The sequence below is a fragment of the Rhyacophila brunnea genome, unplaced genomic scaffold, assembly GCF_057557595.1.
Source record: "Rhyacophila brunnea isolate RB1 unplaced genomic scaffold, BYU_Rbru_1.0 scaffold_22, whole genome shotgun sequence".
Lineage (NCBI taxonomy): Eukaryota > Metazoa > Arthropoda > Insecta > Trichoptera > Rhyacophilidae > Rhyacophila > Rhyacophila brunnea.
The window spans coordinates 23,665,360-23,690,472 of NW_028232882.1; the positions used below are offsets into that span (position 1 = coordinate 23,665,360).

The 25,113-nt window shown below is 32.3% G+C and overlaps 2 protein-coding genes across 6 annotated transcripts in view; both read right to left on the bottom strand.

Moving 5' to 3' along the window:
- The window catches only part of LOC147070245 (ATP-sensitive inward rectifier potassium channel 12-like), an 88,872-nt gene extending 76,880 nt beyond the window's left edge, over positions 1-11,992 (bottom strand). For both annotated transcript variants that reach the window (XM_085949749.1, XM_085949751.1), the window contains exon 1: positions 11,852-11,992. In XM_085949749.1, the coding sequence (XP_085805875.1) occupies positions 11,852-11,877 (26 nt within the window). In that variant the 5' untranslated portion in view covers positions 11,878-11,992. The remainder of the gene's footprint in view (positions 1-11,851) is intronic.
- Positions 11,871-25,113, bottom strand: part of LOC147070246 (G protein-activated inward rectifier potassium channel 3-like) — a 97,140-nt gene continuing 83,897 nt past the window's right edge. For 2 of the 4 annotated variants that reach the window (XM_085949735.1, XM_085949736.1), the window contains exons 4-9: positions 23,768-23,947; positions 20,734-20,923; positions 20,273-20,397; positions 15,647-15,752; positions 12,357-12,804; positions 11,871-12,001 (exon numbers count right to left, since the gene is read on the bottom strand). In XM_085949735.1, the coding sequence (XP_085805861.1) occupies positions 11,887-12,001; positions 12,357-12,804; positions 15,647-15,752; positions 20,273-20,397; positions 20,734-20,923; positions 23,768-23,947 (1,164 nt within the window). In that variant the 3' untranslated portion in view covers positions 11,871-11,886. Of the gene's footprint in view, positions 12,002-12,356; positions 12,805-15,646; positions 15,753-20,272; positions 20,398-20,733; positions 20,924-23,767; positions 23,948-24,746; positions 24,927-25,113 lie in introns of all 4 variants that reach the window. The other 2 variants (XM_085949733.1, XM_085949734.1) reach the window with 1 other exon arrangement.

Sequence of the window (25,113 nt, forward strand, 5' to 3'; positions counted from 1 at the left end):
CTCATGCTAAAATACGTGTTTAGACAACAAATAGACCATAAGAAACTGAAAGTTGAAGAATTGCTATTCTACACTTTTGTTATTACATGGTTATATTATTATAATATACAGGTAGGACAAATTCTACAATATTGACAGCACGTCATTCTCATTGATGTGTTAAACAAAATGGTATCCGATTATGTAACACACACAAAAGTCACTTGTGATATTGAAGTTAATTGCCCCACTAAGCCACACCACACCCCGCACCACAGTCGGTCTTAATCGAGCATATCACGGGACCCTGCAATTGTTGTGAAGCAGCAGTATTTTTATGCCTGAGAATGTCTTAGGAGCAGTTACCTAAGACTGAAGTCGACATACATTCATGAGTGTTTTAGACAGACAAAGACTGATGCTGTCCAGATATGATAAAGAGAACAGACTAAGACACGGAGCTCTAGCACTAAATTATCAATCGGAACTCTTCGCACAAACCGGCTTAAAGACAGTTTGAAACGTGGCCCTCAGCAATGAGGATATTATTAGAGAACATGATAGTGATAGTGACACAAGGAGGGAGGGGGGCTGACAGGGCTCTAGCCTAGGGGCCCGGGCTCAGGAAAGGCCCGGCGTGACGAGTCGACCGATAAGTGAGATAAACACAGACGACAAATTTGCACGATGCAATTTTTAAATATGTGCCGATACTCGACGACTCCATAATTCAAATAGATGTACATATTAAAAATATAAAAAATCCCTAAAAATACACCTTAATTTTGCCACGTACACAATGGAAAACGCTACTGTAGCGCGTCACACTGCCTTTACCCTTAGCGATAGGTAGGGGGGCCCGCTTCATGATGTGGGAGCCATGGTGGGCACAATAAATATTTACGACACATTACTAACAACACAAGTTTTATTATGTTGTGGTTTTATATAATATATTAATATTTTTAGTACACATTTCATATTTACATCTAACTAGCGTTTGTACCCGGGTTCGCTTGGGGGTTTTCAACTTACCGTAGGCAGATCAATGGGAGTAGGGGGTATGATAATTTCCCGAAACAGAATATCAAAAGTCATGAAATGGTATCACATTTGTACTTTGCTAAAATACCTACAATATGAACTGTGGTTTTACTGATATATATCTATATATTTTACGATATGAAAACTGAATTGTTTTAATATAATAATTGTGGGTTTTTTTTGAAACGTAGAATAGCCATATTTTTCACAATATGACATTTGTATATGTCAAAAAATTTTGTATCTAAATATAACCATGTTATTAACACGTTTTATTGTGTGGATTATCATACGGGCTAAGTATGACAACGCTGCCTCTAAATCTGTCATAAAATATGAACAAATAAAATTTGAAACAGATGTGTATGTCAATCCGTTTACGAAAGGTAACGAAAAGTAATTTAAATCTGAGAATTTTCTAAACATAATCATCATCATAATATTACAGTGGCGAAGGCTCCATACTAAGAGATTATTTAAAGCTTACCTTCTTTTATTTTCAAGTATTTAATTTAAATAAATAAATATCTATATTGTCTAGGCCTAGGTAATAATATATAATATAAATATTGAGTGTCATCTATTGTCAGAATTTAGAAGTAGAGCGTTTAATTTAGTCAAGTTTCGAATCAAAAATAAATGACGGAAGGTCGCAGACGTGATTCCTATTTTTAGAATTATGTCGAACATAATCATCGCCGTTATTTCTACCGCGATTCCGTCGCCAACTTCATATATGTCTGCATATTTGTTCCAGACTTATAAGCGCTACAATACAAGCTTACACTCTATGTTGATTTGTTTATTGTCGATGACTATCTTTTTAAGCAAATAATAAGGTTGATTCAAAAAAAAAACTATTGTGTTCGATCACATATAATTTATAAATTGTTATTAAAAATAAATATTGTATTTCGTGATTATTATTTAGGTTACTTCAGTCATAGACAAACATTTTATTTTACAAAAGTTTTATTTTATACTACAAAATTCAGTGTATTACTGTGTTTTTATCTCATATTGTACCGAAATCATTCGTCAGTGCTTTAAATATATAAGTATTGATTAAATTGTCCAGTGTTCCGATTGAAGTTCAAAATTGTTGTGCGATCATTCCCGAGTTCGACGTTTCTTCAAAAATCAAAAAATATCAAAGCTTCACCTTCCAAGGGTTCATTTAGATTTGAATACAGCAAGAAAACTTACATTAGACATTTTCACAACAATTTATATGATAAATATTCGTTTTTAACTGGCAGTTATACATTAAACAAACTTTTTTGTTTGCCATGTGTATTGTTTTCTAAAGAAAAGTTTGCATGGAATTCTACTGGTATAAGTGATTTAAATAATTTGATAAATTCAGCGGTGAAACATATGACCAGTGGGTCGTTGTCATTAGTGTGCACCTATTCATCAGTAGTAATATCGTAAGTATTATCTTCTTATTTCCCGTAAGTTACATGACAAGTGTGCTCTTTTTCTCTGATCTCCACAGCCTATCTCTTTCCAAAAGTCACCCTTCGCCACTGTAATATTACAATCCTACTAACCTGGACTAGTATCGTCCAGGTTAGGAAATCCAATGCCGAGCCAAAATTCTGATCCCGGGATTTCGGGATTACAATTTGACAATCCCGGGATTGGCATTTTTCCATTGTTAATGTAAAAATTTTATATTTACAAATAAAATTGATAAAATCAGTCAAAAATAAATCTAGTATAATTTATACTATTTAAGACATTTATTGTTAATATTGTATACGTTAAATCTTGGAAATACACAAGTTTAATGGAGTAAATAATATTGTAATATAAATAATAATGTGAATTTAATATGAGATTGCTGTTTCTGATAGTAAAGACTTAATGAATGGGTTAGCGAGATTTAAAATATTAAAGCAAATCATGATGTACTTATGGCCTTTCCGCTTCATAAATCTAATTAGTCAGCCAAATATGAACCTGCCGTAAAACGTATGAGACCACGGTGGAATTACTTGTTAATAGTGCGAAGCATTGTTTTTTTCCAATCTTTCTCATTTGTATTAATTTATGTGAAAAAATAAAATGAATCGGCAACTTACACATGGGTATAAGATAAATCAATCTTCATTCAAACTCAGTTTATTTCTAATGTAGTTATTTGTTATTAAAAGTATCTTTTCTGTTATATCTTCGTTTTTATTTAAATTTCCATAAAAATTGATAACAAAATCAATCCCGAAAGATTCGCGATTATGTTTATCAATCCCGGGATTCATAGGTATCGAAAATAGCTCGGGATCCCTAGTCCAGGTGTCTTCGCTAGCCGCTCTAGAATCTCCGTTGACACCGTCGAATCTTTTGGTATCTAAGTGGAATAGTAATTAACCGAAAAAAGTTAGCGAGAGCTTGAGGAGGCGCAGTGGATTTAAATTGGCTGATGAATTGAAATTAATATAGTTTTACAAATTTAACTTAATTTCAATTCATAGTTTTTTCCGCGTAGGCGTCCGGATCTCAATATTTTTTTAGTTATAACATTTTAATAATTAAATTTTTGGGGGGATATTTATAAAATGGTGTGCCACGAAACCAGTAACGCACCCGGGGGGGGGGGGGGCAAGGGGCCCTGGCACCCCCCAAACATGAAAATTATCAGAAAGCCAATAAACTATACCTTGGGCTTAGACAAATAACACGGCAAAAAAATTATTTGTAATTCTACAGCACCCTTTTTAGAAAAATTTCTTAGATTTTAATTTCAGAAACCCGTTCCCTAATGAACTGTCAAAAAGTTCTCGGTGTCCACCCGAATTCCGGAGTGGTGTTGGTCATGGCTGGGAGGGCTGACAGGGCTCTAGCCTGGGGGCCCGGGCAGTGGGAGGCCAGGCGTGTCGGGTTGACCAGATAAGTGAGATAAACACACATCATAAATTAGCTTTAATAGTAATAAAAGTCGCTATTATACTTCATGACCATGAACATTTTAAATTATATAATTGTGCAATATAGTTTCTGATTATTATGTGTCCATACTCGACAGCTCCATTATTGAAGTAGATGTATTGAAAATCGCCAATAATTCACTGTATAAGTACCCTCAATTTGAACTAATACACAATTTGAAAAAATTTTATGTAGTGTTTCACACTGCCTTTAATCTAAGCGGTATATAAGGTGCCCGCCAAATACCCCAGCCTGAGGGCCCGTTTCAGGATGTGGGGGCTATGGTGTAGGTACACCGAGTGCAATAGACAAAAAGCCGATAAACAAGATATTAGGCTGTGTTGTGTTGAGTAGGTTTGTGTATTAGTCAAATGCAATAATACTTTTTTTGTCCATTTTCAATTAATATTTTGGAACCTCAATATTAAAAAACCAAAAATCTACGATAAACATTCCGCGAAAAGAACGACTATACCCACTACAGTCGGTGGTGGTGTAAATCAAAAGAACATTTTTTTTCGGTGGAATTCGGCATAAATATTGTAGCTCTCTAGACCAGTGGTTTCCAAACTTTCGACATCTGTGTACCCCTTCTATAATTTTCGTAACACTGAGTACCCCACGTCAAAATAAAAGCATATAAGTACTTTAATAATAATCAAAATGTATTTATATTTTCCTTTTGTAGTACATAAACAAAATAATAATAAACGAAAAATAAAATTCATTCATTTAAAAAAAAAAAAGTTATATTATAAGCGAAGGATGAAATTGTTTATGTTGAAACGACAGATCATCGTAATTTGGTTCCCTGGTTATTAATTTAAATCTGAGATGCGGTTCCACACCCAAAAGTCTGTTCCTTTTTTTTGCTTAATGTCTACAAATGCTGAAAAAGCAACTTCACATAGATATGAAGTTGGAAAAGGCAAGATGTATTTCAGGAATTTCTCTGCTAAAACTGGATACACATGTTGCATTTGCAACCTGAATGATGTTAAAGTACACTCCTTGTATTTATTTTGCAAGAATCCGTCTGAAGCTAATTCCAACAATTACTCTTCTTCCGCATGCGATAAACCTTCTAGCATGGATGTTGTATAAACGCTTGTTGCACCAGGAGCAACCATAGCCCGGTGCAGCGCGTACCCTCACCAAACTTCCCGTACCCCAGGGGGTACGCGTACCTCGCTTTGGGAAACTCTGCTCTAGACCAAGCGGGTAGCACAGCCGATATTATTTGAGTAATGTTTTAGCATACTAGGTGCACATGTCCAGCATGGTCGCTGTTAGTCACTTCCAATCCGCCAGTCGCTGATGACACACTCAACGGTTACCGCCATTATGCCTCCAATTTAATAAAAACTAGGAGAAACTGTACAAATATATCGCCGTGTATTGTGAAAATATGTAAAAATAATTATATGAAGAATAAAAAGAGCATATGGGACTAATTTACATTCTCCTCCTTGCCCCCCCCCCCAATATTAATCCTGGGTGCGCCGCTGCACGAAACAAATTCCCTTTCCCCAGCGTACCGCCTACTAAAAAAGTTTGGCAGACGCTGGCCTCAAGACTGCATAACAAGCCTCGAAGATATATAGTTGCAATCCCGATTAAATAGATCCAATAATTATTCGCAACCAACAATATTATGGCCACCATAGCTGTCACTTTGTATCAGTTAGTAAATAATTTTCACACCAACAAAGTGTTGATGGGTCAGGCGTTGTTTCATGCTCCATTATCCATTTGTGCAGCGCGAGAGACGGTGATATGATAATATTGCATTTAGGCATCCTGTTTCCGACTAATATGCAAAATAATTACATCCTTTGTCATACAAATATCGCTTATTTAGGCTAACCCTACTATTTTACCACTAAACATCTCTACGTTCCCTAGAGGTAAACCGTTGTAAGTGCTAAAATTATTTCTAATGGTAATTGCATGAAGGAGCTTCGCTTACAGTGCTGAATGATTGTAGTCAGGATATTAATTATTACATCCTCTATCATATAAATCTCTTGTATTTTAGTCTTACTATAACTGCAACTTGATAAAAAAATGTTAATAGCTTTTTTTATAACTTTACGATGATTTGCTTTTTTAGATTTTAGTGTCCTTGATATGAAAAAGTTAGTTAATTAGATGCCCTAATCGTATCATAGATAAGCCTATAAGAATTGAGCCGAGAAAATATAAAAATCGTGGAAATTCAACTGTAATATTATAATATGATTAAATTGAGATATTGAAGAGGATGGATTGCATGAAAGAATTTCATTTTTTACGGTAATGAATCATCCTAGTTAGCAGAAGCAAAACTAAATATTTTAACGCCCGGAGACAGCAAAAAAATGCGCCCTTTACGTAATATACCCTGTATCTTGATAGCGATTATTTTCATTGAGCATATTATATTGGGGAAGGGCATTCTAATCAGTTACATATATAATTATCAAGATACGATGTAAATTATCTTTATTCTATAATTAGAATATAAATACTATCCGATAATCGCATACGATAATTTACATTTGATTTTAACGATTATTTTATTCTCAATAATACAAATAAAGGCGTAACCCGTGACTTAAAAACCGATTCTTATCAAATGGCACAATACTCTTCATTAGTTAGAGTTATTTAGATACTATATCACTTTAAAAGTTAAAATAAGTTAATATTCAAACGAGGCCTATATTTTAGCTACTAAATGCCGATAAGTCCACAATACATTCTATCATCGTGGTAAACGACGATTTTGTGTGTCAAGCGTAACCGATTGGTTTTAATGTTAGTTTCTCTTTTCATCCCATTGTAGTTTAATATTAAAATAATATGCCTACGTGTATTAGTCGACAACTTTATATAACCAAAATAATATTGGACATTAATTAATAGTATCATTTTGATTAGTCGGTATCAAGGTCTGAACAAAAACGTAATATAAGTGCGAGGTGAGAAAGTATCCAGCACGCTTATAGGTATGTTCGCAATATGCGTTAGAGTGAGATAAAATTTCTATGGATGTATTAAATATTTTTTGTAAACGTCGCCGGTAAATATTGATTTGAATGGCTACATTTATTTAAAAACTGAGACCACATGTTGCTGAAATGTATTGTTTTTTTTTGTTAAATATAAAGTTAGCTAGCTCGTATTATTATTTGTCCGTTGGTTCTTTGTCCGGTACAAATCTTGCAATCGATTTTTAACTAACTTCCAGACTAGCTAGACATTTGAAACTTTTAGAATATGTCAGAACACGATGCCAATGCATTTTTTTAATACTTTTAGCCATCTTCAAGTAGAATTGAATTCATTTTCAGTTAATTCTGTTCTGTATGAAAAGTTATTTCGACACCATTATTGGTTGCTAGACGTGCGTTACTATGGAAATCAATATGAAATGTCAAGTACAAATTTTTTGATCGTTTAAGCGAGTCAAGTGAAGTTTATAATAAATGGTTCAACGGAAAATTTAAAAAACGTTGTATATAAAAAGTTCTTTTTATCTTGTAATTATTAGTTAATTATTTAGTAGACAATTTGGTTAACTATGTTTAATTTGTTAGCCGTACCGTATGGCATAACGTTTCATAGTTAAGTTAATAATAATAAAAATGAGGTTGTACTGTGCGTTATACGCAAGAAACACCGCTTCATTTTGCCGAACAATAGCCACTTTCTTTATATTATTACTCTGAAATCGGTATTGATTCGTGGTCGACTTTTTTAACTATGTTTTTTGTATGCCTATGAAATTTTAATTTTAATTTTTGTTATTCGCACACAGGTAACTGCACCTCTCGCGGCGGCCCTGGCCACGTATATCAGTTACCGGTTCGAATGTTACCTTATTATCTAATAAAGAAGTAACTAACCGTTACAACAAGTAAAGTAAGTGCTTATATACTTAATACAAGCTAATATATTACAATAAACATATTATACATTAAACAATGATAGGCGTCGTCACCTCCCCTTTAATACGTCATATTGGATTGGCGTATTATAGTTAGGGGAAACATGTTTCCCTGGGACTAAAACGGGACATACTATAATTCATGTGACATAGAACTAGGAGCTATTTTCGATACCTATGAATCCCAGGATTGATAAACATAATCCCGAAACCTTCGGGATTGATTTTTTTGTCAATTTTTATGGAAAATAAAATAAAAACGAAGATATAACAGAAAAATTTTAATAACAAATAACTACATTAGAAATAAACTGAGTTTGAATGAAATTTGATTTATACCCATGTGTAAGTTGCCGATTCATTTTATTTTTTCACATAAATTAATAAAAATGAGAAAGATTGGGGAAAAAACAATGCTTAGCATTAAGAAAGTAATTCCACCATGATCTCATACGTTTTACGGCAGTTTCATATTTGGCTGACTAATCAGATTTATGAAACGGAAAGGCCATAAGTACACCATGATTATTTGCTTTACTATTTTAAATCTCGCTTACCCATTCAGCATTTCGCATACCCTTTACTATCAGAAACAGCAATCTTATATTAATTTCACATTATTATTTATATTACAATATTATTTACTCTATTAAACTTGTGTATTTCCAAGATTGAACATCAACAATATTAACAATAAATGTCTTAAATAGTATAAATTATACTAGATTTATTTTTGACCGGTTTTATCAATGTTATTTGTAAATATAAAATTTTTATATTAACAATGGAAAAAAATGCCAATCCCGGGATTGTCAAATTGTAATTCCGAAATCCCGGGATCAGAATTTTGGCTCGGGATTGGATTCCGTACATAGGACATACATAGTATGGCATTTTTATGAACTTCAAAAATGACCGGATTGACCATAGACCATAAAATTAATAAATATGTACTTATCTGAAAACATTAAAAAGATTTTATTTTTATTTTTATCGAGCTTCAATATTGTGACCATACCTAAATAAGATTTGATATAAATAAAAAGAATTTCAAGTTATACATACACATTTATGTTTTTATAAAAATCAATGTTTTTTAAAATTAATATAAAAAAATATTATAACTATGAATTAGTCAAAAATCTTTACGAAGAAAAATTGAAAACTCAATAAACTAAACTTTAATTATAAATATGACCATAAAATATATGTTATTATAAGATGGGGACGTAAACAAAATTCACATTTTATAACATTTTTCTTAAATTGTATGTTTACAATTACGACTTAAAATTAAAAAAATCTTTTTAATATTTTCAGATACATATTTATTAATTAATACAGTTGAAATTGTAAATTATCAAAAAAATGTCTCAAATTGTAAGCTTCGTATTTTTCCGCTAGGTGCCTCTTTAAAAAGGGCTCAGTAAAGGCTTCACATTAAAAATAGCATCGGTTACATGTAAATTATAGCAGTGAGATTAAAAAAATGTATTAGATTTAATAAGAACAATAATTTGATATTGATTGGTATCAAATTTCTGATTTCAATTTATTTATTTTTACATATTGTGGACATTACAAATTATAAGTTTAAGACGTTCACAACATGACATAAAATAGAGATAGATAATATGTTATTAAACAAATATGTACATACAAAAATATTAATTATATAGGTACATGGAAATACACCGGATGAGTTAAGCAGACCCTAGACGCTGTCATTATTATCAGATATTTAAAAGGTAAGTTCAACGTAATACTTACAAGCATCAACTTGCTAACCTGCTTTTGAATCATTCGGAATTTCATATATTATTTACGATATAATTGTATATTAAATTTGCTAACCTATCTATTTTCTTTTGACTTTCCCGTATATTCCTGGGGTTTTTATTATGTATTTAGTAAGTTTTTCATTTCAATGAGACTTTGATCTCAATTATATACGGCTACCAATACAACATCTCACAATGAAATGTGATACGCATATGTACAAAAATGAACACGAGGAGCATACACCATGTTCAGTGTCCAGTATAATTTTTTTCTTGTTTGTCCAAGATTTTTAATTAACTTCCCGACTAGCTAGACATTTGAAATTTAGCTTTTAGAATATATCAGGACCCGACGACAATGCATTCTTTTAATACTCTTAGCCATTTTTAAGCAGAATTGAATTCATTTTCAGTTAATTCTGTTTTATATGGAAAGTTATTATTGTTGGTTGCTAAGGGGGCCCTAGCAACTAAATTATTAATATATACGTGCGTTACTATGGAAATCAATATGAAATGTTAAAATGACATTTCAGTATTCTATATTTATTCAGTATTTCTATCAAGTACAATAGAAAGTTTTTATTAATACATAGAATTGTCAAGTTTATAATATGATACAACATAAAATTTAAAAACGTGGTGTATAAAAAGTTCTTTTTATCTTGTAATTATTTATTTCCTATTACATCCCTATTGAGATGAAAAAGTTATAAGTATTATGTTTGTAGCAATTGTATTGGCCAAGCTTGTCCTCATAAAAAAAACTAAAAACATTAATAAACACAAAGAAAAATGACAATATTTTTTTTATATTAATAATAATGAATTATCTGAAAATAAAACCTTGTTTACTAAATATTGAAAACGGTTATGTAGAATTTACAATCACATATTTAACTTTGAAATCTATTTACTCAGCTTGGTTACTGGTGCATTTGTATTACTTCAACCCTCAGCGCCTAATTATTGTGTTGTTTTACTATGATTATGTAATATAATATATCTGATATTCAATAAAAAATAGTTATTTGTGATATAGGCAAACAGACAATATTGAAAATGATTCTTAAATGAAAAATTTCAAATACCCATCACCTAAAATAAAATTAACGCGTTGTTTTGTTTCTAAATTAAACAATAATTGAATGTTAATCGGAAAATTATAATCCTTTTAAATCTTTCGTACGGTTATTCAAAGAAAACACTGAAATAGTATTAAACTGATTGATGAAAATGCCAACAGATGTCGCTATAAGAGGAAAATTATAATGGAATGTTTGTAATACATTATAAGGTATAATATGTTTGTGAAAATATCAAGAGATGTCGTATGAACAAAAAAATATTACACATTTTTTTGTAATTCTTTGAATATTTGAAAATAACAGCTTGTCTTCCAGGATTTCTCACATTTTTGCTTCTAGTTAAAAGTAAGCGAACTCATTATTCTCATTTATTAAGCAATAAAATTAATCTTTAATAACGTTGTCTGCTTCTTTTCTTGTAGACTTCCGCCAACCCTAACGATGGTCAGAATTAAAAATAAAATAAGGTGGATTGCGAGGATCACAATCTAATATTTTTAGGACTTAGGAATAATTGCCAAGGCCAAGTATCCAGTGGCCAGTAGGCATTTACTTTGCCACCTTATGACAGTGATTCTTGAACTGAATTAGCTATTTACAATATTATAATATGGAAACAAGGGACTCGATAGTCGATATATAAATATAAACAAGCCAGTGTAGTTATAAATATTAGTAGCTAGCTACTGTCTTATATAAAATTATTTTCAGACAATCGTCCCCTACTCTCTGTTATCTATAAGTATTTGTATTGATTCTGTTAATATTATATACCCACTGTTAATGAAAGGGGTGGCAAATACAATAATCAAGAAATTTAGGTTACATATATATTTAAAAATCATCGATGGGTTTCTATTAAACCTGATGCCGTGACTGAGGTTCGTATGACCTTTTTATAATTTTGGTATGCTAACATTCAACTGAGCAGGCATTTATTTGGTTATAATTTACAATGTTTAAGAATATTTAAATTTATACAGAAACATTAAATATAAAATTAAATTAATCTATTAATAAATTGCAGTCAACTTCTACTTATAGACAGCGAAAAACTGGTTTACATCCTATAATGGAAAATAAATATTTTCACTTACGTTCTAGTGTCTAATGGCCATCTCATCAGCTGGTTCTAGACAAGGTCATGTGGGGGGAGGTCTTCAGGCTCTTTTATTATGATTGGGATCTTGAAAGCGTCTGTAGAGAGTGCTGGTAAGGGTCGCTTGTCCAGCAAACCACTCTGGGTCCTAAATATGGAACACAAAAGATATTCTTACATTATATTTATACAAGCAGCTTGACTAGCTGGCCGCCTTGTACATGCAAGACTACGACGAGCACTAATGCAATCATTAAGTTCCAATATCTCGAAAAGCATATCGATGACATCCATGTTTTTGTTTGAGATTTCTGTCTGTACGTGAAGTGGAGAAGAGTTTCATATGGATAGCGTTATTAACAAAATAGTTATATAGTTTTTTAAGAGCATTATGTTTTAAGTACTGGAATTTATAAGAACTTTAAATAATAATAATATTTAGTAAAGAAAAATCCGCAGAATTATGAATATATATGTTAGAGACTTTTTATAATGTAACTAACCTTTTAAACTTCAACGAATTCGTCTGGTACGGTGGTCCGTTTCCATTTCCGTTCGAAATTGGAAAACTTCCGTCGGAAGAATTCAAATTCGAACTAAGAACTTGGTGACTTCCAAAATGGTGTCCAAGATGCCCGCCGCGGTGATGATGCCCGTTATGAAAGCGGCTGTCGCCGTTGATTTGGGTCACCATGACTCCGTTGTGCTCAGGCGGCGGCCTCTCCATGAGCGGATGATGAGCGTGGTGGTTAATCATTCCGTTCTGAATGCGCGCTGGCCTTTCATTGAGAGTCTGTACCATTAGCCTGTTCTCTTGGATTCTTGAGTCTGGTATTTTGATTTCTATGTGGTCGTCTAAAGATACAGAGTCCACGGAGACAGAGTCCAGTGTGTCGTTGGACGGCGATTGTCCGAGACTTATTGGAATGGTTGTACTGATTGCGAGGTGATCTGCAACAAATCAAAGAGTTATTTATTTCTTAATAAATAATCATCATCTTTTTAGAACAATAAAGATTTACGACCGTTCGCAATGATTAGCACATTCTGATACCTCTCAGTCCCGGCACTCCTTAACAGACGGAGCTGATGAGGTTACATGTAAATTGTACGTATTACAGTTCACCGTAGCACAGTTCGCCGTAAGATTTCTTATCGGAAATACAGACCGTATGCTATATATGGTCTCCAACTTTATTAGATTCAATATGAACATTAATTCAATTTTCATAGCCGATGTTCGCAAAATTCATGAATTCAAGAATGAAAACCTAACCTAACTTAACAAATAATCCAGTAGGTATATCGGCTATTTTCAAAATCTGTTTGCTGCTCGCGACCCGAGAACTACATGGTTCTAAGTGAACAAGTGCAGCAAAAAAGTTATGGGCTGTTGAAGTTTTGAACGCTTGTATTTTGTTAATTGTAAATGTTTTCAATTATTTTTTTGATTGAATATATCAATGATGGTACTACTATGTTGTAAGTTGTAACTATCAATAAAACTAAGTTAAAACTAGTTTTTAATGGTTAATTTTATATATCATAAATTCAGTTAGAACTTTGTCCACCTGAAACTCAAACCATTCACCTTTACTACAAGGTTCTAACTGAAATTTGTATGGAAATCCTGGTGATTCAGGACACATAGTTTCACTTTTCATGTTAAAATAAATAAAATTCTTGAAAGTTATTTAATATAATATTTTTTCCGGAGAAAATGTATGGAAATTGTTGGAAAAATGGGAAATTCGGAAAAACTTAAATATTTTTTTCTAATTTTTGTTTAATACCATTTTAAAATGAAAATTATGTTGAAAATATAATTAATAAAAATACAAAACTAATGTTGATGCAACTAGCCCAATGTTTATTGTTCAATTTCAACTGGCTTGTTGTCTTCAACTACATCAGATACATGTGTTGTAATTGTGTATACAAGATTGTTGTTACTAATGGCTGAGGGAATATTGTGTAAAAATTCTTCTATTATATTATTCGCTTCAGTTTTAGAATAAACTTCAAGCCAGCAAGAGACATATCTTTCAGATCCATCGTAACATCATAATTATATTGTATAATTAATATACTAAATCTCTATAGTGTGGGAATTCTCAGGAAGAGGGATTTTAGAATACAACATAACCATTTCTTCACCTCATCTACTGAGATTTGAAACATCTCAAACATTTATATCACTTTCAGGAAACCAAAAGCATTAAATCAATGAATGAAATAGCCTTAAAATACTCTCAATATTTAGACATTATTATTAAAAAAAGGTTAAAGAATAAGTGTACAATGTTCGCTCGACATTCACATTGTTAAAATAATCAATTATGTAGGTATTGAAATTAACGGTTTGTGAATATGTAACTGTAACGTCGTTTGTAACGAAATTTAAAAAAATAACGATAATATAATTAAATCTTACTTACGTTTCATAATATTATTATTCATCTATTAGTGAGTTCACAATTTACTGTTGATATCAAATATCACGAAAATTTTTTTTGAGGTTATGTATCTCGAAGCTATAGTAATTTATGTAAATACTCGTGGTTTATTGATACACGACATGAAGTCTAAATAATAAATTTAAAATACAAAACAACAAGATTTTACTCTTCATATTGCAATTTTAACCATTTTAATAACTTTAAATGTATTCACAACCACGAAATCTCAAAGCACATAGAACTTTGTAGAACGACGGATCTTTTTAGATTATGATAGAACTCTCTAGTACCACAGATATTTTCTAAAGTGCACATAGAACTCGGTAGTATTGGGGTTTAATGAAAAAATATAAGAAATATTGACGTCATATTTATATATTATGTAGATAATGTGACTTGGAAGATTGCCTCATTATTACTTTAGTTTGGCCAAAAAACGACACTTAGAACCTTGTAGTTCTCGGGTCACGTGCTGGCTTCATGTAAAGTGTAAACCAGTGAGAACCCTGTTTTATTTAGACATGAATTTTATGTCAGTACTATATATATATATATACTAAAGAGGTTGGACAGTCTTTAATGTACGATCATAATATATTATCATCCTTAGGAAGACTTTTCGCGCTTTTTGTTTCATTTTTAATCTCAAATTGTATGCAGAATGGTTCGGTTAGGTTAGGTTCATCAACAAAATGACGTACCTACCTACATATCATTTACTGAGGATTGAAGCATTTCTAATAAACCTACTATCAAACAGCGATGGTTGAAGGTGCGTGCAGATCTGAGCCACTGACAAGTTTGGAGGGCGATTTGTGATTTCTTTAAGATGTCAATACTTTCTAACGAAGCGACCGTTAGTTAATAAGTTGTAATGATAGTATTCATTAATTAATTTGCCACCCCTAAGCAACATATGACATGCATTTCCTTCATGGGAAATCACTTTACCTACTGTAGTCTTGGGAAGTTCTGAAACGCTACCTCTACAACTTTTTGTGGTGGAAGATGTAGGGAAAACATGTGATTTTTTTTGTGAGTAAAACAGTGAATAAAAAAGCTCTAAAGATTTGGAACTGGTTTAAGTTCAAACAAAAGCTTGATCAGTTGCCAGAGAAAGCTTGTTAGGTGGTTTTCTTTGTTCTGATAATTACGCACATCAGGCGCCGCACACTAACAGCTGAGAAACACTGATCTACATTATTTCTTGGAAAACATTTTAAAAGCATTATTAACATATTCAGATACAAGCATGGGTAATTTCTAAACAAAAAATTAAGACTAGCATCTGTATTTTTTCATATTAATAGACGTGAAATGTTTTGTCCACTCACCCATACGATTTGGCGCGCTGACCGATGCCCTCAATTCATCGAGTTGTCTCGCGCTGCACAGTGGCGTGTCCACCTCGTACGTCTTGTTGAACAGCGTGTAGTCCACCTGTCAGTCGTCAATGGTTATTACATTTCAATAAACAAGTCAGCATCATTATCCTGTATATAATTTTCGTGAAATCACCATTGCGTTGCGTCCAAACACTTGGCATGACATTCGAGAGAGAGCCGGCGCCTGTAGACGTTTTGAACATCTAACTACTACACTTAGAATATGCGCTCTCAATTGATTGCTTAATCGCAAGATCCCGGAATTGTAAAAAACTCAAAATAATTGTTGACGAAAAACCTTTTTTAACCTTCCCTTTACTATGCTAATAAATTCTATCCATTCCGGTGATGTAACCTTTGGTTACCATAATATGAGATTGACAATATATATATATATGGTAATTTAATTAATATGCCAGCATTATTTGGAGTTCTAATAGGTCACACAATTAAGTTGGATCGAGTCCACAATAGATTTCTTAGATTTCTCTACTTAAGAACATACGGGTTCTCTCCTTATGATAATGATAATAAAATGAATTTCCCGACTCGTTTTCTTCTGAGTATGCTATCCATGCAATCCCTGTCCACCCGAAGAGTGATTGTTCTTTTAAACCATTTCTTTATACTTCTTCGTGGGTTCATTTACAATCCGTATATACTGGCAAATATTAATTTTCATGTTCCCACCAATATCACTCGTAACTCTACGGTCTTCAAGATACCTCGTCGCAGGACAGATGTTATGTTTCATGATGCTGTGTATCGTGCAATTAACTTATTTGATGGCACCATAAAGGTTGATTTATTTTTTATTAACTATATAATGTTTGTGGACGTCTTAAATAGGTTAAATTTATAATTGTATATATTATCATGTTTCTTTAATATTTACATATACACATGCTGTCTTTTCTACTTTCTTGTTATTATTAGTTGTTATTTGTAATTAAGATATTTTTATAATTTTGTATTTATTTTGTATTATGGCGCATTGGCCAATCGCTCTAATGCTATAATACTCTTTTTCTAAATAAATAAAAAAAGTAACATACTAGATAAGTCTAATAATTTTACCATTATTATTTGCTATTTGTGTTACCTATAAAATTATCAAAAAGGAATAACTTGTAAGTATTTACAAGTTATAATACCATCTCGATCTCACCTCTTACTTTTATATCTCTCTCTCTCATAACTAAACATGTCTCCCTTCGTCGCTTATGTATTTTTAGATCTATATCTTTTATTCTTAATAGAATGCGACGTTCTCTTTGCAATGTATATTTATAATTTACGATAGGTAAATGACATCTGACGGATATCTATCGATTGTTTGTATTTACGGGATAATGCTATCGATTCTTTAAATAATAAAATTTTAATTAGATGTAAGTTTTATGATACTAAGAATAGATGAAATATGAAGAGCAGTATAACTGAAATATTTACAACTTACTCGGTTAGGTTAGGTGACATTACAATTACGGGAGTGTTAAGCAGATAAGGCATGCCTACCAGTGGCAAATGGTGGAGGTAGGCTGTTAAAGATTCGACATATTTAGTGCACACTAAATTTTGTCAGTCATACGTATTTGTTTTCATTGAACTAAGTTTACAATTTACATATGGTGCTGGTTAGTTTTTAAAGCTGAATCAAGTCCCGACTAAACCAAACTATAATAGTTTAGGTATCTTATGGGAAATCCGACTAAAAAGGTGCACACTTTTTCAGTCATACCTGTTTTCGTTGAGTTAAGAATGCATAATACAGATGGTTTTTTTAATTCATTAAGCCCATCCTAAACCAAACCATAATCGATAAAAAATATTCTTATATCTATAAAATATCTTAAATTATGTATGGTTTAATGGCATAATTTTATATATTTTATAGATAAACGAATATTTTTTTATTATTATCTACTATGACTTGAATTAGGTAGAGTTTAATTGAATTTTAAAAACTAACAAACACTATCTACACATTATAATCTTAGTTCAATGAAAACAAATGCGTTTAACTGATAAAGTTATTGTGCACTATTTATGTCGGATTTTAACAGCCTACCTCCACCCTTCGCCACTGATGCCTACAAAATGCAATTTCAACGAGATACTACTAGCTTGAAAATGATGTTGATTTTGCTAACTTCTGGAATGAAATCCTGTATATATTATAATAAAATTAAGAAACGACACGACGAAGAAGATGCTAATCAACTCTAATAGTCAACACTCTAACAGTAAGGAACCATTTAATGCAAGTAATAAATTTAAAAGTCACAATTTTGTATTCATATTATAAAAATCTCAAGCTAACTACAAAATAATAACATTTTAATCACCTGTTGAATGTAAATCAGTCTACGTATTATCGTTAATTGTTATTAATTCTCATTGATATACAGAACGAATAAATTTTAGAATGAAAGTGCCAAGAGATGTAGGATATTTTGTGGATGGATAGAATATATAATTTATATACATATATTGTATGCATAGGCAGACACATACTCGTGCCAAGAATTTCTTACAACTCAATATTTAAGCTCGAGTGAATGCAATAATAATACCGATATACACATTGGGCCAAGTGAATAAAAACAAGTGTTTACTTTTACTTGTAATTTTTAAAGTACCTAATTATTTACACTTTCTTTCACAACTTTGTAAATAAATATTTACGAAAGTTATATCAAGAAAAATTGAATAGGTAGATATATTGTGTATATGAGTCGCCGAGAGTCATAACTCACATTTTGCAATTTTGTCATTTTTGAACATTATATAATTTTAGAAAAACACTAACTGAGAGAGTATATCACAACCAATAGAAAAAACTTTTTTGAAAAAAGTAAGCCAACCGGTCGGGAATCGAACCCGGCATCTCCAACGGGTAAACGCCCCAAACTCGTCGCATTCAACCATTATGCTACGGAAGACATACTAATGACGACAATATTTAAGCTATTGGCTATTAAATACCTACCACTCAGCGCTCTTCGAAATCATGTTACTTCGGCAATCGATTTTTGTTTATTAAATCAAAGTAGGTAGCTATTTTACTATTACAAATGATTACTAACCGACGTCTAGGAATTTGTTAAATATACCAAGTGATTCTCTATATAAAGAAAAAAAATGGCGATCAAAAGTCACTTTGAACCATGTAAAAATCGTTGACAAAGTTGACTTTTTTATTTTTATTTATTTATTAAGGAAACGCACAGTTACATTTTGATTACAAAAATATCTTTAAATGATAAAAAAAACTTTTTATATACTCGTACTTACCACGTTTTTAAATTTTATGTTTGTACATATAAACTTGACAATCATATGTATTAATAAATACTTTTTTTTTACTTGATAGAAATACTGAACAAGAATACTGAAATGTCATTTTGACATTGCATATTGATTTCCATAGTAACGCACGTATATATTAATAATTTAGTTGCTAGGACCCCCTTAGCAACCAAACTGTTTACGAATTGTTTCTGAAATAACTTTCCATACAAAAGAGAATTACCTAAAAATGAATTCAATTCTACATAAAGATGGCTAAAAGTTTAAAAATAATACATTGACGTCGTGTTCTGATATATTCTAAAAGTTTCAAATGCCTAGCTAGTCGGGAACTTAGTTAAAAATCTTCAATCGTTCAATACAAATCTTGGACACACAAGAAAAAATTTGTACTGGACAAACAAGAATACGAGCTAATAAAAACGTGGTAAAACAGAATAGTGAAAAATTATTGCAACCAGAAAAGTTTCCATATATTAATTATAATATAGTTAAGCCTAACAAGATGGAAAGTAAATAAGTAAGAGCATAAATATAAAGAAATTACACAAGAAAAATGAGGAAGAATATTGAATAATTATAGTAAAAAAAGTAACATTTTTAACTACATAAGTATATACCTATATATTATATTATAAATGTGTGTTAAGAATTATTGAAATTTATACATACTATGAGTGATCTAAGATAGAATAGAAAAAGAGAATAAATAATAAGAAAGGGAAAAAAACACACATTTAAAATTAGATTAATGTCCATTATACAACATTTTGGAGATAGCGCGTTTAAACGAAACAGGTGAATTATTGAAAAAATCAACGGTGGATAAATACATATTGTAATTCAAATAAGAGCGCCTGAAAGAATATTTTTGATTGCCAGTATGAAAGACATAAAAAACGTCTCACATAATATAACATTGAAATGCAAGTCGGGAGACATTATATAAAACATTTATTTTTTTGTTATACATTAACACCCCGTCATCTTGCATGTGAATGTTGGGCGACTCCGTTAGACAGACCATGTCTCCAAAATACAGCACATAAGAAGAACCCAAGAGGCTCATAATCAATAAACCGGAAGGAAATAAGGTCGGAAAACGTAATCTGCGGTGGCTGGACTGTATAGAAAGAAAAATAACATCTCTGTGGCTAAGTCAGTGTAAGCAAATTGTAGAAGATAGATGAGAGTGGATGTTTACTTTAGGCAAAGCCCCTCATTAGCCTAGAGTACCGGTGATGAACGAATGGATTATCTTACTTCATATTCTCCAGTTTCCTTCTTGAATGTAACAATGGTCTCAAAGCGATGTCCCCAGAATATCTCCGAAGGTAAGTAACTACTCCGGGCTTGGGTTGTCATACCTGTCGACTCAATTACACCCTCTAGAATAAAACATAATACATAATAACACTACTAATAATAGGATTGTATTGAGGGTTGAGAACTACCTAATTATTATTTACCTTCGGATAAAGTTGATATATATATATATATAATCTGATAGCTGGTGTTATTTTTACTAATATAGGTACCTACTATGTATCAAAATATAATTGAAAGTTTGAATGTTTAAACATCCAACAGTTTTAATGTTACAGTTTTAATCGGTTAACCGGTTTAACCGCTAATCGGGAAGTATTTTCCCCGGTTAATTGGATGCCCTATTTATGAGTCTTGCAAGGGAAGAAAAATTAAAAGAAGCAATTAGAATGCCTTACCCAGCATCACGACGATTTCAAATCGTTCTCTCAGCATGTCTGATGCAGATAATCCATATAGTGGAGAATTCTCGTTGATTTTGTGGACTATTGTAGTTGGCCATATAAACATCAGTCTGTCTTCTTCGCCATCGGCGCCTACCTTCAACTCTTCCTGGTAAAATGGCAACAATTCTCCTTCGCGGGTTACCTATAGACACACTAATATTAGAATCAAACAACATAACCCTTCACACTAATGCCTATTCCAAACCAAGATACCTACAAGAATACGTGAAGATTTAAGAATGTTACATTCTTTATATTGAACATACATAATTTTAAAACACCTCAGTTATATACTCATTAGAAAAAATGTTTTTTGAAAAAATACGACAGCCGACGTGACTCTGTGACTACTCACAGGATTCCCGCCAATGTGCTTTACCAATCAAGCGACTGGCATCATGATATTTGTGGCAATTTGATAAGCATGCCATGTAAATTAATTTCGTCGTAGTTAGATAAGACACCCGTAGTTTATTTGGTAAAGCATATTTGCGCGATGTCCCGTTGGGCGTCATATTTTTTCAAACAAGTTTTTTCATAGTAGGTGGTATATCTTATATCTGAGGTGTTTTCAAATTATGTATTTTCAAAATAAACATTATATTCAAACTTTGAACGTATAGTGATTTTTTTTAAATTACGCCAGGGATGAAAAATATTGGACTAGGCGGATAAGTAATCATTAAATTAGATTGTTATCTATATTGTGTTTGTGTTGTTTGTTAAAAATAGAAATATTATTATACATTGAAGCGAAGTTAGACACGAATTTTTAAAGAAAAAACAACGAAAATGATAGACCATAAGAGTAAGTTTTCATATTATTCACATAGCATATTTTCATATATTGTGGGCAATAAAAAAATCGTATTATATTCTAAAGTTTGGCATATTGCTTGTATTACAATATATTATTATACTCGTAAATTTAATGTTGTCTTTTAAAGAAAAATAATAGTGGCATCCGTAAGTATTTAATTTTTAACATCGATGATACAATATTACATTAAAATCAGTCCGTAGAGAATGCTAATATTTTGCATTTTAGTGAAGAAGTATAAACATTGAGAAAATAAGCTGCAATTATTGTAAATATGCACAAAAGAGCCAGTTTATTGCATGACCAAAAAGAATACGTTCGGAAAAATGAAATTAACGATTTTTAAATACTGTTTGATGTCTATGGAATTTTGACTCTTTTGTTTTTTAAATGTCAGATTTCTGCTATGAATACACTCACAAGATTAATTGGTTATATACTGAAAAATCGGACATATGTACAAAAATCTGACAGTGAAATATAGAAATTATTATATATAACCAACAAACCAACTATACATTACTATAATTCAATTTAATAGCTGGATAGAAGTGAAATATATCAGAAAACTATCTCGATATAACCATCTTTGCATTTACATTATCTATCATAATTTTACTAAATACCTACCATAAATATTATTGATATGGTACTCTTAATGTCATAATATAATAATATTTGGGGTTATTTGAACAGTTATCCAATCCCTATTGCGCTATGCCTCGCTTTAACAAAACAATACAAACACATTAATGAAAACATAAAATCAAAACACAAATAGGTACATTTATTTACAATTGCGATTATTTATAAGCATAGTAAATATTTATTAACTCATTAGAATAAATTCATAGAGTATATTGATTGTGTTAAAGTACGTTTATCAATATTTAAACAGTGTGGGTCTAATATTCTACGAAGCAAAAAAAATATCAACCATAAAACGATTTTAAATCACTAAAATCAACGAATACAAATATATTTTTTATCGCAAACAACGTCTTTTGGGTTAATAACTGCATATTTGCTATATTCACAGCCGTAAACAAAGTCTACGCAACAAAACAGTGGCATATTGATTGATTTTAACTGGGACATTTTCTTGGATTTGCTTTCATAAAGGTTCCTAAAGATACACGAGCCGAAATTCGCGAGCTGAGTCAAATTGACTACTAAACTTCCGAGGTACAAACTTAATTAACGAGCGCGATGGATGATTGGCAGAATGTTTACTTCTGAAACCGTGGGTCAGGGATTTGAATACAGTGACTAACAAATTCACATATTGATAGGTAACACCTATATCAGGGCTCGAAATGGACCGGAACGCACCGGAGCGTCGTTCGGGTTCATAAAATTCCCAAAATTATCGCTCCTTCTCGTGAAAATATTAATTTGACCTCCTGAGCTAGATATGTCATATAATAAAAATCTAACACGTATTTTTATAAATAAATTAGATAACAATGTTAATATTTTCGTAAAATTATCGAGCGCTCCGATTCGTAAAATTTTCCATTTCGAGCGCTGACCTATATAATGCAAAATATATTTAGAAGGCGGTCAAGATAGACACCGGATTATAGAGCTCTTTTTAAAGGCCAGACGTTGCCTCTAACGTGAGAAAATACTGAAAAAAATACGATAATAGGATTTGTTTCGGACCATGAAATTCGGCTCGTATATACACATGTACATAATAATATAAAGCATATTATGTGTTTTTTGTTTTCTTTATTAATGTCTGCAGAGATTTAAATATCTTCTGAGAGGGTTAATAAAATAAAAAATGTACATTGTAAACTAAAAAAGCAATCTAATTTTCCGACTTCGTTATTATTTCAATTTAAAACTAAATGCTATGCTATATCTTCAATGATTCTATTATACAAGTTTCTTTCATATTTATATGTTAATCGCGTAGATTTTTATGTAGTTATGTTTCAGCGTAGCATTGTGAAGCCAGTGATAAAATAACGACGGTCTTTTTGTCGTTATTAAAAAGCAAAAAACAATCAACAAACCACACTTGTTATCGTAAAACATTATGCAGTTTCACCGAAAAGACGTCATTGGCGCTAATTGTTGTTACATTTTCCGTGAAAGTCGCCTATGTCAGCTGTCAAATTCAAATTAAGAATGTTTGAAAGTATTGGGTGTATGTACCTTTTTCCGAATGATCTGCGCGCGCACGTGCGCTTCTAGGATATGAGATTTTCGAATGTCGCCAACTCGGAACAAAAGGCAGAACTCCCCGTCTCGCAAACAGACGACGGCCGACCGCGAGAAAAGTAGCGTGGTCGTTCGCTTTTTCGCGCGCGCCAGCTTCGCAAATATTAGACCCACCTATGGACAAAAACAACAAGCTCTCAATCTCCGTGAAGAGTAAATTTTCGGCGGGAACCGGAAGCGGATATATTGGTTTAATTTGGAGTTGCCAGATTGCTTATTATGATTTAAATTTTGACCGTTCACATTTAATCTCATTCAATTTTATTTTCGTGGATTTGACTGGAATGCTACACTTCTACGACCAATAAACAATCAATTAACAGTTTATTATGTCCGTACACGATTGCCACTTGTAAGTCTGAGGCCAGATGTGCATTATACGAAGTGTCTGGACATTAAGAATCAATGCGGGGAAATGTGGGAGTCTCAAACGCGCGTCGTTACTCCGGGAAAAAGAATTATATGGTAAATGTGTGATGACGCAAACCACACACCCCCCATATTGGAGTACCTGCTCCTCAGACATTGAAGTTAAATTCCCTCCACCAAAACCCGCCCCGTACCACCCTCGGTCTTAATCGAGAGTATGTAGGTAGGTAAAATAAGACCATCAAACGTAGGGTCTCGTGATACACCCGATTAATACCGGGTGTGGTGCGGAACACCATTCACGCCGCATACTATTTACTGTCCCTCCGACTAATATTTTACCGCGCCTCGTTGCTTCATTTTCCTGCATTTCTCCGTATTGATTCCTCATCTCTATTCGGTCAGTACATTAAATCTATCGCGCCCACAAGTATATATCATAAGTGAGCGCGTGGTATTATCATTTTAAACCTCTTCAAATAGAAAGGTCAAATTTCCCAAGATGGCGGCGTCCGTTTCCCGCGCGCATCATTCATTCGTCTACCTTTTTCTGTATTAGCTGCGCGCGCACGTGCGCCTCGATAATGTGTGACCTGCGCATGTCGCCAACGCGAAACATCAAAACGAGCTCGCCATCCCTCTGGCAAACGGCCGCTGTCGTGGAAAATAGCAGGGTGCCTGCCCTTTTCTTCGGCCTGGACATTTTGGCGAACACTATGCCCACCTATGTACACAAAGATTCAAAATTCGAACAGAAAATGGCGGATTTCCAATTATGTTTTATTAGCGTGCTACAAGCACATATTCAGGTCTGAATTTATTATATTAAAAGGCATCGGGCTAATATAATATATTGACGTCCCAAAAACATATTGCAATGTTAATTTTAAAAAAATCTTAATTTTTCTAAT